At 35.8% G+C, this 12,875-nt stretch overlaps 1 protein-coding gene across 2 annotated transcripts; it reads left to right on the forward strand.

The window, feature by feature from the left end:
• The first annotated feature begins 51 nt into the window (after positions 1 to 51).
• Positions 52 to 12,121, forward strand: scp2a (sterol carrier protein 2a). 2 transcript variants are annotated; one of them, XM_059502397.1, is made up of 16 exons: positions 52 to 209; positions 998 to 1,052; positions 1,139 to 1,210; positions 1,307 to 1,438; positions 2,028 to 2,092; positions 2,170 to 2,296; positions 2,414 to 2,477; positions 2,579 to 2,665; positions 3,567 to 3,717; positions 4,094 to 4,241; positions 4,333 to 4,440; positions 6,813 to 6,966; positions 8,118 to 8,214; positions 8,632 to 8,764; positions 9,486 to 9,565; positions 11,727 to 12,121. In XM_059502397.1, exons 1-16 carry the CDS (start codon positions 159 to 161, stop codon positions 11,820 to 11,822), a joined length of 1,620 nt encoding a protein of 539 aa, XP_059358380.1. In that variant the 5' UTR covers positions 52 to 158; the 3' UTR covers positions 11,823 to 12,121. The 2 variants fall into 2 exon arrangements, with proteins under 2 accessions (XP_059358380.1, XP_059358381.1); XM_059502398.1 differs by having other exon boundaries at positions 8,635 to 8,764.
• The last annotated feature ends 754 nt before the right edge of the window (positions 12,122 to 12,875 follow it).

Consider the following 12,875-nt stretch of genomic DNA (forward strand, 5'->3'; position numbering starts at 1 on the left):
TTGTTATCTAATATCGATGTGAGTGTGTGTGTGAATGTGTGTGTCTGAGGACAGAGCGCCATCTGTGTGTGTGACAGGGTCTGTGTGTTTATGATCAGCTGCTGTTGTTCAGTTTCAGAAGTCGAGTCCAGTTGAGCTGTCATAACACTAATCTGAAGATGACTGCAGCAAGAAACAGGGTTTTTGTCGTCGGGGTGGGGATGACGAAGGTAAACGCATCGATTGCATTGATATATGTGCGCTTTGTTATGGTCTGGTTTGCTCAAAGGCTACTGTAATGCAGCTTAGCTAACTGCTTGTTACAGAACACACTGTGCAAACCCTGTAGGAGTTTTATATAATAAATCTAACTATAAAGACATTCGGTGGCTTTGAATATAATATGTTTTATTATTAAACTATTGCATATGGTAGGTTGTTTATTTATGCGATGTACAGTAATTAGCCTGATTGCTAAAGGCAGACTGCATGGTGTGGTTCAGAACATCATTGCTCTCAATAAAGTGTTTTATCGCCATTAAAAGAAAGAGTTGTGCTATGCTGTAAAGTTTCTTATCAAAGATTCACTGTGCCTTTGTATCTGATCTGTGTTGAGTTGAGTAACTGTTGCATTGCACAGTGCTAAAGTCCTTCAGAGCTTCACAGAAACGCAAAGATGTCAGTGTAATCGGTAAATGACCCTGAATTAAATGTGTCACAGGTTACTGTGCGAGATGACAGTGAACGCTTGTTACACAATCACATTGTGTGCTCCATAGTTTTCAAAGTAACTATAATGGAACAATAACGCTTTATGTCTTAATGTGTTTCTGTATAAATGCACTTCATAAAGTTTTTTTTTTCTTCATATTATATGGTTTCATTTAATTTTATCCATTATATATTTAATAAATGTCCTGAGCACTATAAACCTAATGGGCAAAGTTTCAGGCAACATTTTAAAATCCTTAGTTCTAAAGAGCTTTATGTAAGTCAGTGATTCTTTGCTGTTTTTCAGTTTGAAAAGCCGGGAGCAAGAGACATCGATTACCCAGACATGGCCAAAGAAGCAGGTGCGGTTGATGAACCTCCTTCAGATGTTTAGCACATTGTACTGCAGAAATATGAATATTTTTGCTTCCCTTCTGTTGTGGCACAGGGCAGAAAGCACTGGCGGATGCTGGGATCAAGTACAGTGACATCCAGCAAGCCTGTGTAGGCTATGTGTACGGTATGTCATACTTTTATATAGTTAGTATTTTATAAGACATGTTAACAGTTACATTCTGACGTCAGTGTTGAATGTATTTTTTCTGTATATCTCCAGGTGACTCGACATGTGGCCAGAGGGCCATTTATCACAGTTTGGGTTTGTCAGGGATCCCAATAATCAATGTCAACAATAACTGCTCCACCGGCTCCACCGCGCTGTTCATGGCCCGTCAGCTCATTCAGGGAGGTGCGAACGCTGCTACAGTCGCTGAAGACTAAAGTCTGTACTATAGAAGGAGTTCAGGGATTTTATTTATAAAATAAATTGTCATTTATTATTTATTTAAACTATGGTATTGAACACACTTTTTTTATTGAATAGTAATAATATAAATAAAAATAATATCAATAAAGTAAAATAAATAATAAATAACACACACACACTACCTTTCAGAAGTTTTGGGTTGGTATGCTTTTTATCTATTTATCTTTAAAGAAGTATCTAATGATTACCTAAGCTGCATTTATATGATCAAATACAGTGAAAAACAGTTCTGTTATGAAATATTATTACAATTTAAATGGGCTGTTTCCTGATTGAATATATATTTGAAAATATAAGTTTATTTAATGTGATGGCAATATTTCTTGAGCACCAAATAAAAATTAAGCTCTGCAAAAAATCTTTTTTTGAAGTTGTTTTAAATGTAATTATATTTTGCAATTTTACAGTTTTTACAGTATTTTTGAGCATAAGAGACTTCTTTTAAAAACACTCTGAACAGTAATTTCAAACTTCTGAGCAGTTTATGTAACACAGAAACTCTTGCACTCAGGCTTGGCTGACTGTGTTCTTGCCTTGGGCTTTGAGAAGATGGAAAGAGGTTCACTATCCTCAAAGGTGTGAGTGCAGCTCTGTTATAATACCAGCGATGAAGCAGATCAGCCTGTGTCTCATGTCATCTCCTGGGTTTGCAGTACATGGACAGAACCAACCCTATGGACAAGCACATGGAGGTGATGATAAACCGTTACGGTGTGGCGGCGGCACCAGCTGCACCTCAGATGTTCGGCAACGCTGGAAGAGAGCACATGGAGAAATACGGTAAGATCTCAGCAAAGCCTGCAGTGTGTAATATGAGAGATTTCGATTGATCCAGACAACTACTCAGGCTCCTGCAATATGGTTCCTTCTGCAATAAAAGCTTTGTGTCTTCTCTAGGCACGAAACCAGAGCATTTTGCCAAAATTGCTTGGAAGAACCACAAGCATTCCACCAATAATCCGTAAGCTTTTGTTACAAAGGAAATGTGCAAATGAAGTCTTGTTCATATCACAGGTAACAGGAAGAGATATTGTCTTTCTTGTTCTCCACATTCTCACTCAGATACTCTCAGTTCCGGGATGAATATAGTCTGGAGCAGGTCATTAACTCCAGGAAGGTCTTTGAGTTCCTCACACTCTTACAGTGTTGGTAAGTGCACCAGAGAGTCCGGGGGAATGAGCTGGGTGCCATGGTTTGGACATCCACAAAAGCATGGCAGTTATTAGTATTTAAGTTGAAGTTGATCTCCGGTGACAGCACTTCTAGTACAAAAATCTAGTAAAAATTGGGTAAAATCTAGTAAAAATTGGGTAAGCACTTACAATGGCAGTGTGAATAAGCCAATCCATAACTGTTAAAACACTCATTGTTTTAATAGTAGAGCCACAAGAAAATATGTGTGTTTGTTGATGTGCAAGGTCTTTTTTTAGACTCTGTTCTGTCGACTATTAAGTGGCACATGAGAGATGTCTCTTAAAATTGAGTCAAAGGTTCATTGGCTTTGCATTTGACCTCTAGACACAGAAAAGTAACAGGCAAATTCCTTTTTTTTAATTTTTTATACAATTTAAAATGTGCAATTTATGATTTATTCATTTACTACATTATTGTTTCATTTAACTACATTTTAAATGTCTATTTTTCAAATGAAAATTAATTAGCTATTTTATTTAACTACATTTTTAAAACATGAATTTAAATAAACCATTTGAAATATGTAAATTAATTGGTTAATTAATTATTTTTTTTACTTATCCCTCATCTATTTTATTGAAGTGTCACTCCTGATCTTTAACAAAAAACTACTTTTTTTTTTTTTCAATATTATTCCACAAATGCCGTTGACGGAGTTTAATGTGTTCTGAACACAATTAAATACTTGTATCTAAGAATGTTGGTGCAAGCTGGTGAACTTTTTTGCATGCCAGTCATTATTCTAGCTCATAAATGTTATTATTTTAAGAAACATGATGCTCTTATTAGATAGCTTGTTAAACTTGGAGTTGCCCAACAGAATCAGATTTTTAAATGGTCTCTTATTTCCCTGCAGCCCGACATCTGATGGAGCAGGAGCTGCGGTTCTGGCCAGTGAGACGTTTGTGAGGAGGAACGGACTGGAGAAGAAGGCTGTGGAGATCATCGCTCAGGAAATGGTCACAGACCTCACCAGTACCTTTGAGGAAAACAGCTGTATGAAAATGGTAAGAGAAGATGAACTTGTTGAGCAGCAATCAGACTAAAAAAAAACGGACTTTTAAGTTTTTTTTTAAGAACCATTTATTCACCCTCATGTCTTTTCTTTCTTCTGTGGAAAAATATATATTTTGAGGAATATTCATATCTTAACAGATTTGGTTCCCTTGAACTTCCATTATATGGGAAAGAAAATACAATTGGAAGTCAATGGGAACTGAAACTAGTTGTATCAAAAATATTTGTTGTGTGTTCCACAGAAGAAAAAAAAGTAATGGAGGTTTAAAATGACATGAAGGTCAGTAAATGATGACAGACTCTTCATTTTTGTGTGAACTGTGGCTTTAAAGTATGATTCTTATGTCTAATGTCATGTTTTTTTAGGTTGGTTATGACATGACCCTTCTTGCAGCTCAGAGGTGCTTCGACGCTGCTGGACTGAAGCCGTCAGATGTAGACGTCATCGAGCTGCACGACTGCTTCTCTGCCAATGAGCTCATCACCTACGAAGCTCTGGGACTGTGTGCTGAGGGTGAGATGGACCGCTTCCCAAACACAACTTTTGAAAAATATAAGTTTAGTTTAGCTGCACGTTTTAAAATATGATCTGTTTTCATTGGTAGGTAAAGCTGGTGAGCTGATTGATCGGGGTGATAATACATATGGTGGCAAATGGGTGATAAACCCCAGTGGAGGACTCATCTCTAAAGGACATCCGCTTGGAGCCACAGGTACGCTTAATCAAACACACCTGATGGCAGATCTGGGTGAATTAATAGGATCACTTTTCCTCTCTTTGCTTTGGCTGTGAAACACAAAAGAAGAAGTTTAGCACAATGTTCCCGCTGCTGTGGCCAGCTTCTGTCAAGCTCAATAAAACAGTTAAACTAAACTAAAAAAAGCACCATTTTGTGTAAGCTTTGTGTGACCAAAATGTAAGCTGTTACTCTCTAAAAAAAATCTGGTACTTTTTTGCTCGACAGCAGTGGCATCTATTCACTAAAAATCTAAGTTTGGCTAGTTCAGAGGATGTTATTCAGCTTAACAATATCACATGACCATATCAAGTCACAGAAGTGAAGAATGACAGAAGAGAGAAAGAAAAAACTAGAGTTCATCATTAACCAATAGCAATAAATAAACAGCATAGTTTTTGGCAGGAATTAACTTGGCAGATTATAGACGGCTGCTGATATAAGAATAAATTAGAGGCACCTAAAACCATAAAATGAACACATACAGCGGTTAATTAATTTCTTGAAAACAATAGCTTTCATCCACAGTTTTTTTTCTCCCTACACAGATTATTTGTGACTGTCTGTAGAATAGTTCAGGCAAAAATGAAGTTTCTGTATTTATTTACACACCCTAATGTTGTTCTAGAGTGCATTACCTTTTTTTCAGAACACAAAAGGAGAAATCAAAACTAATGTCCTACTCACGCTTGTCCATTTAATGTCAGTGAATGGTGTTTACATCCTTTGCACTGTCCATCCCTAACGTGTTTGTGTGTGCATGTGGCTCTCCACCAGCAGGGGGAGTCATATCTCTGAATGAGTGAATTAACACTAGATTCCAGCAGGACATCAGTTCTGCAGCTGGCTTGAGTTACTAGGTGTGGTGGAATATTAAACTGGTTTGTCTCCTAATTTTAACCTGGGTGTTGTCATAAAACCAGGTGTAGAACAATGTCAATCCTTCTAACCTCTCCATCCATCCATCTCTGTGTCCCTTCCTGTCTCTCTCAACACTAAACATTGGATGTGTATCTGACAGTGATCTGACAGCGTTGATGTTGTCTCTCACCGTGTCGCTGCTCAGCCTCTGGTCTGCCAGAGCGTGTTCATGTGTTTTGGAGGAGGTGTGGCTTTGGAGACTGATTTTGCAGGGAGGGTGGAATCTTCTGCTTTCAAAGCTTGCTTGCTATTGCTAACCCCTCCGAAATCACCTACCGTACATTTAATGTAAAGATTTGTGATATAATAGCATTATTAATTGGTTAAATAACAGTTTCAGTCGAATAGACCTTAGTCAGGGTAACGCTGTATTTCATTTTTGATTGTGAATAAGGCTGTGAGGGATATTAATACATTGTGGTCAATGGATTGTAATGTTTTTTACAAAATGCCTTACTAAAATAAATTTAGTAGACAAAAACTAAATAAAATCCGGAAGTTTTGCATTTAAAAAAACAGGTTTTTTTATATTGCGTTCTGCAAAATGATTTATTTTCAGTAAATTTAGTTTTTGTTCATTTCGTAAACAATTTCTACTCCCTAGTTTTATGCAATAGCATGTAAAGAATATTTACTTTATAGTTACATATACAAGATGTTGTATGTCTGTATGGTAGGACAACAAATATCCAGAGAGTTTTCAATGCAGCTACTTTGTGCAAAATGCTAAATAAATGAAAAACAATTCAATTCAATTCAAGTTTATTTGTATAGCGCTTTTTACATTACAAATCGTTACAAAGCAACTTTACAGAAAATTATGTTTCCACAATATTTAGTAATAACTTATAAGTGGTGACTGTCAGTTTGTGCACGTATGACAGGATTTGTAGAAAGATTTATACAAGTCGTAGTCAGCCAGATGATGAACATTATTAATATTATTAATAATTAATAATTATTATATGATGCAGTCACACTTGTGGCAATTTTTGTTAGTTCTGTTGTTGATTCAGGGTTAGCATCATCTGGGGTCCTCTGAGGGGTCAGCATCATCTCTTCTCAGGTGTTCTGGATCCAGACTGGAGCTTGTGTAAAAAAATAGAGACATCATAAGCATAGCTGCTGTTCCAACAAAGTAAAATTAATTAGTTTAATTTTACTTTGTTGGAACAGCAGCTATGCTTATGATGTATCTATTTGTTTCTATGTTTTGCCACGGGATTTACATCAGTTTACAGTAAAAACAGAAACCATTAAGAAAGTACCCGGTCCCCTTTATGACAGACTTGTTCACTAATTGTTAGAGGATAGAAGAATCATCAGGTCACACAATAAAGAAACGCTCCCACAGAACCAGTGAAGGCAGAAGGCTGTGACTCTGAGAGCGAGTGAAGGATGAACTCTGGCCTGTTTTCGTGGCTCAGGTCTGGCTCAGTGTGCAGAGCTGTGCTGGCAGCTGAGGGGGGAGGCGGGGCCTCGGCAGGTCCCCGGGGCAAAGGTCGCCCTGCAGCACAACATCGGTCTTGGTGGAGCGGTGGTCGTCACTCTCTACAGGATGGGCTTCCCTCAAGATACAAGGTATGTTTAAAGCTAAAATGTGACACTGGAGCAGAAAACCAGTCATAAGATTCAATTTTCTAAATTGAGATTTATTTATAATCTGAAAGCTGAATAGATTATCTTTCCATTGATGAATGGTTCGTTAGGATAGGACAATATTTGTCTGAGATACAACTATTTGGAAATCTGGAATCTGAGGTTGCAAAAAAATCGAAATACTGAGAAAATCACCTTTAAAGTTGTCCAAATTAAGTTCTTAGCAATGCATATTTCTAATCAATAATTAAGTGTTGATATATTTACGGTAGGAAATTTACAACATATCTTCTTTACTTAATGTCCTAATTTACTTAATATCCTAATGATTGTTGGCATAAAAGAAAAATATATAATTTTGACCCATACAATGTATTTTTGGCTATTGCTATAAATATACCCAAGCGACTTCAGACTGCTTTTGTGCTCCAGGGATCTGTCTTAACTAGCATTGAGATGACAGGCCTAAATATATCCAGTAACTTCTTTTATTGAAATTATATTCAAATTTCAGTCCCAACCATCTGTTCAAAAGTTTGGGCTTTGTAAGACTTTTTCAAAGAATTTTCTTATGCTCACCAAAGCTGCATTAATTTGAATAAAAAATTGTCAATAATTTTGTCAAATATTAATACAAACTCAAATTTTATTTTAATATATTTTAAAATGTCAATTTTTTGTAACCTTATGTTAAAGTTATGTTACCGTCACTTTTGATCAGTTTAATGTGTTCTCGCTGAGTACTAAAAGTATTTTTTTAATTTGAGTATTCATCTTACTAACGCCAAGCTTTTGAACAGCAGTGTTCACTTTTATTTTTTATTGTGTTTTATGCTTGAATGGTTCAGCTCTGTTGTATGTTTGTTTAAGCATACTGAACACTGGGTGCAAAATCCAAGGTACAGAAGATTGTATTTCTATATGATCTACCTACATACATATTTACATATAAGTCTCTATAGGTACACAGAGTTCGTGAAGTTATAAGTCAGAAAATATTTACATTTCAAGTATTACATTTGTTAAATGTCATAGTTCTTTTACATACATTTACAACCAGACCTTTGGACTTGGTACACACCATACTGTACATGCACCAGCAGTGTTGAACTGTCTGAACTAAACCTTCTCAGCTCTCGGATCGCTGCAGTGGCCACCAGCGCAACCAGTGACCTCAAAGGCTTCAAAGCTCATACTGTCTTCAAGGAGATAGAGAAGAAGCTACAGGAGGTAATTCATCAGGAATGAGGCTGCCTCTAACTAACCATGCAGATCAGACTCTGCCTCTGAACACTGACAGTGCTTTGAGGTTTGTCAATGCCTTTGTGGCTTCTACAAACCTATTACACCAAGAATGAGTTGCACAGATAGACAAGAATGACTCATGGGTTTTTTCTTGGAAAGAGTAATATTCCTGGCTGGAGGATGTCTAAATCACATCTCAACTGACTTTAAGTCAGCGTGGATGTTAAATCTTCAGTGCTATTTTTACTGTAGAAATAATCAGCATCAGTGTAAGACGAAAAATAATACAATTGCATACTTTAAGTGAAATTCCGCAATGAATAAGATTCACAGGAGTTTTCAAGTGCGTGAAAAACAAATTCAGTTTTCTACATATTTATTGAATGATGTCATTATTTTTAACAGGAGGGAGAGGCATTTATAAAGAAAATCGGCGGTGTTTTCGCTTTCAAAGTGAAGGACGGTCCAGGCGGAAGTGAAGCATTATGGGTCGTGGATGTAAAAAATGGCAAAGGTTCAGTGACCAATGATGCAGGTGTGTTCAGATTTGTTCTCCACTTCATCGTGTGTTGCATGTTATTGGAAAATGTAAAAAAAAAAAAAAAAAAACATTGAAAGCATGACATTTACATTTGAATAAAAACAAAAGACTAGGGTCAGCTTTTTTTATTCAGCATTTTATTTAAGCGACAGTAAAGACATTTATAAAGTTACAGAAGATTCACGTTTCATATAAATGCTGTTCTTTTGAAATGTTATTCCTTAATAATATCAGTTTTCACAAAACTATTGAACATTGATAATTGTTTCTTTAGCAGCAAATCAAAATATTCGAATGATTTCTGAAGGATTGTGTGACACTGAAGACTGGAGTAATGATGCTGGAAATTCACAGGAATAAATTACATTTTAAGATATATTCAAATAGAAATTTTACGGAAATAAATATTTCACAGAATGACTGTTTTTACTGTATATCTGATCAAATAAATGTAGCCTTGGTTATGATAAGAGACTATATTCCTTAAATATTCCTTTTGAAATTGTAATGAAAACAAGAACAACAAAATAAATAAATAAATAAATAAAAATAAAAGTAACAATTATTATTATTTAATTTATTTAGTTTTTGTAAATAGTCTTTTGCATTGCACATTAAACAGTCATTTGTTCGATTTAACTCTAAAGTCAGTGTCTCCAAGAGCACTTTGTCATAGACAAATTTGAACATGTTTCACTGTTTACTTCTTTCACAGGTAAAAAGGCTGACTGTACTATCTCTATGTCCGACTCGGATCTGCTTGAATTGATGACGGGGCAGTTGAATCCTCAGACGGTACGGTTTGATGCTTTATTCTTAGTGGTCTGTTGACATCTTGTGTTTGTTCATGAAGTAAAGAACATTGAAGCTTTTCTGATAAGGTGTTGTGTGTGTCAGTGTAGTTTGAGAGCGTCCTGGGACAGAGCCAGCAGTGCATGATTAGTCCCTCTTAAAGGAAAACGCCATCATTTTTCCATATTTCACTATGTTCTTCCACTGTTTATTTTTTGTGTCACCGTACTTACTCATGTAACTACGTCTTTAAATAGGGAAAACACAGAAGTGTTTGGTAGCTTCTAAATTCATCCCTGTTTGGATCCTAAGGAATGAATGGTGCTAAGCTAAATGCTAGCATAGTGGCGCCGTGCACTACAGTGATTGAGTGCATGCACTGAGATGGGAGAAGTATGTATCACCTTGTCTAAGTTGACTGTGTTACTGACCTCACACATCGCTTCCCAACACAATTTTTAACTACCACAGTCCTATTAACGATCATTCTGGTAGCACGTGAAGGCAGCATCAGTGAAAACAATGATAGCTTTAGCAACATTAGCCTTACAGAGATCTCTTTCAGAAAACAAAATCTGATGTTTGATGCTTACTGTGTCTGGAGTCTGGACGTATGCGCACAAAGCATTCGATCCCTCTTTCAGTCTTCAGAAGCAGTCTTCGCACAACTCCAGCGCTGAACCGACCCTCGTTTGTGAGGCAGTCCGGTGTAAAATGTTTAGCACAAAGTATAGGACTTTTCCTTTTTTTTTTTGGGAAATTTCATTCGAAAATGAAAGTGAACCACCGTGTCCACCGTGTCCTCAACGAACTTCTATGTTCGTTGGTGCATCTCATCACACAACACTTTTAATAGCTCTTCTTCTAAATGCGAGTTTTGTCACTGTTTTGGAGCACACTGCCTTACAGATAACCTTATAGATAAGACTAACATATTGATACTAACACACAAAAAAACTTTCAGTTTAAGAGCCATAGAAAAAGGTAAATATGTAGCTTTAAAAAACAATGTTCTTTTCTTTTAATCAAAAGTTGCATCTTTGCATCATAATTCTGCTGGCTGATATTGCAACGGTAGCCTTCCAGATTAATCCAATGTCAAGGATGACCTTTAACCTGTGATGTGCAGTTTCACTAAACTAATCTCTATGAAAAAGATTAACATTGAGTTACTTTGACATTCCCTTGACCTGGCTTTAGCTAGCATGGCATGCATACAGTATTATGTTGCATGTCCAACCGTTTTTTTTTTCCTTGACTGAATCACACACATTAAAGCACATAAACCTCCTGCCACAGAATGCTGATCAGAGTGAAGCGGAAATCTTTTACGCAATCCCAAATTAGGCTAATGGCCTCTAATGTATCCTCCGCTGATGTGAGTCATAGCATGAAAAATAGATTGTTTTCATAAGCCCTTTGAAATGTCATTCGCCCGTGATTTACCCCCATCTGTGATGACTCGACCAGCCTCCGTCATGTCTGTCCATCTGTGGAAAACCACATCAGACATCAGATGGTTTGACAGAAGCTTCATCTAAAAATTAGCCACTCTTTTTACAGTAATCCTCCATAAAGGGAATCATTTTCAAATTAATCCTAACTAGAAATGCTGCACCGTTTAGAGCGCAAATCCATCATGCTCATGACGTGTGGAAATGGTCAAATGGAGAGAAACTCACATGAAATGTTGGGGGAGGAATAATATACGACCATAACCTTTTTATTTTGCACTCATCTACAGTGTATATTAGTATCACTGAGATAAAATATCGCTTTTATTCAGATTTCGAAATAGCTTATATACATTTTGATTTTGAATTTGGCTCAAATTTTTGCATTTTTGTTTGTTTGGCATTTCTATTATTACATTTTTTAGTTTTTTAATCATTCTAAGTTTTTTCTTCGTAATTTTCATTTCCGTTTGAGTTATTTTAATATGGATTGAGAAATTTTACCCTGTTCACTAGCTGTGTGTGTGTATATATATATATATATATATATATATATATATATATATATATATATATATATATATATATATATATATATATATATATATATATATATTAGAATTAGTTTTTATTATTATTTTATATTATTTCAAAAAGTCCAAAATGCTCTGTGAAGCTTTATTTTGTTAATCTAGTTTTCTCATTTAAAGGCATTTTTCCAAGGAAAACTAAAGATCACTGGGAATATGGGAATGGCCATGAAACTTCAAAACCTTCAGCTGACAGCTGGAAAAGCCAAACTATGAAACTGCATCTACTGATGAACAGGGAAGTGGCACACATTCATGAAGATGAGTTGTGTGGAGAGATGCTAAAATGGTTAATTAATATCTAAATAGAAATTTTTTGCTGAAATTGTATGAATGAAGTTGTGTAATATTACACAATAACAGTGGGTCTGTTGGTCATTGCATCATAACTGCATAAAGAATACTGTGTTACTAAAATACCTAATAGACATAAGCAAACCTTTGACAAAAAATTTCCTGTACAATGATAATAATATTGTGGTTTATCAGGAAAAAGAAAATGTCATGTTTCCATGGGAAAGATAACAGTTTAATCATTAGATTTCAAACTATACCTGCAAAGGCTTATGTTATATCTAGTGTGCAGTCAATTCAATTAAAATAGAAGCTAAGAGTAACCGACTTTGAGTCTTTAAAGGCCTAGAACTGTGTGTGTTGGTATATCACCATTTCAAAGTATTTTTGTATAATTGTATATTAATCAAGTTTGTAAAAAAATCACAACACTTATTTCTAATAAATATGCCAGTGACTTCAAAACATGCTGTCATTTCCAGATTTAAAATACAGTGATAAAAATATCTGCATATATTACAATACAGCCTCTGCACTGATGGAGGACTTTAGCTTTGTCACTACAATAAAATATAACAATTTTCTTTCATCCAAGTCATTGTTGAATAGCAAACCGCTGTTTTGGTTGAAAATGCACTTTATTTAACATAAATCAAGATGGTTTATTACTCACCTGCTGAATTTTTATCCTGAAATGGTTTGACCTAGAGCTGCTGGACTTCAATTGTGACTGTTTATGAATCTGTCCGTCTCCTCCAACACTTTCAGCACTGTGTATTCTAGAATATTATTCTATTTAATATTGCTATAGTATTCTGCCAGTTGATGTCCAAGGATATCCCAGTGGTGTTCCCCAGCTGTATCTCTGTTAACTGTGTGTTAACACACCTCACTACTCTCTTGTCTCTCTCTGTTTGTAATAAACCCTGTAATAAAAAAGGTCCTCCTTCCAGATCCCTGACACACAAATATCTC

Source organism: Carassius carassius, chromosome 20, assembly GCF_963082965.1.
Source record: "Carassius carassius chromosome 20, fCarCar2.1, whole genome shotgun sequence".
Taxonomy (NCBI): domain Eukaryota; kingdom Metazoa; phylum Chordata; class Actinopteri; order Cypriniformes; family Cyprinidae; genus Carassius; species Carassius carassius.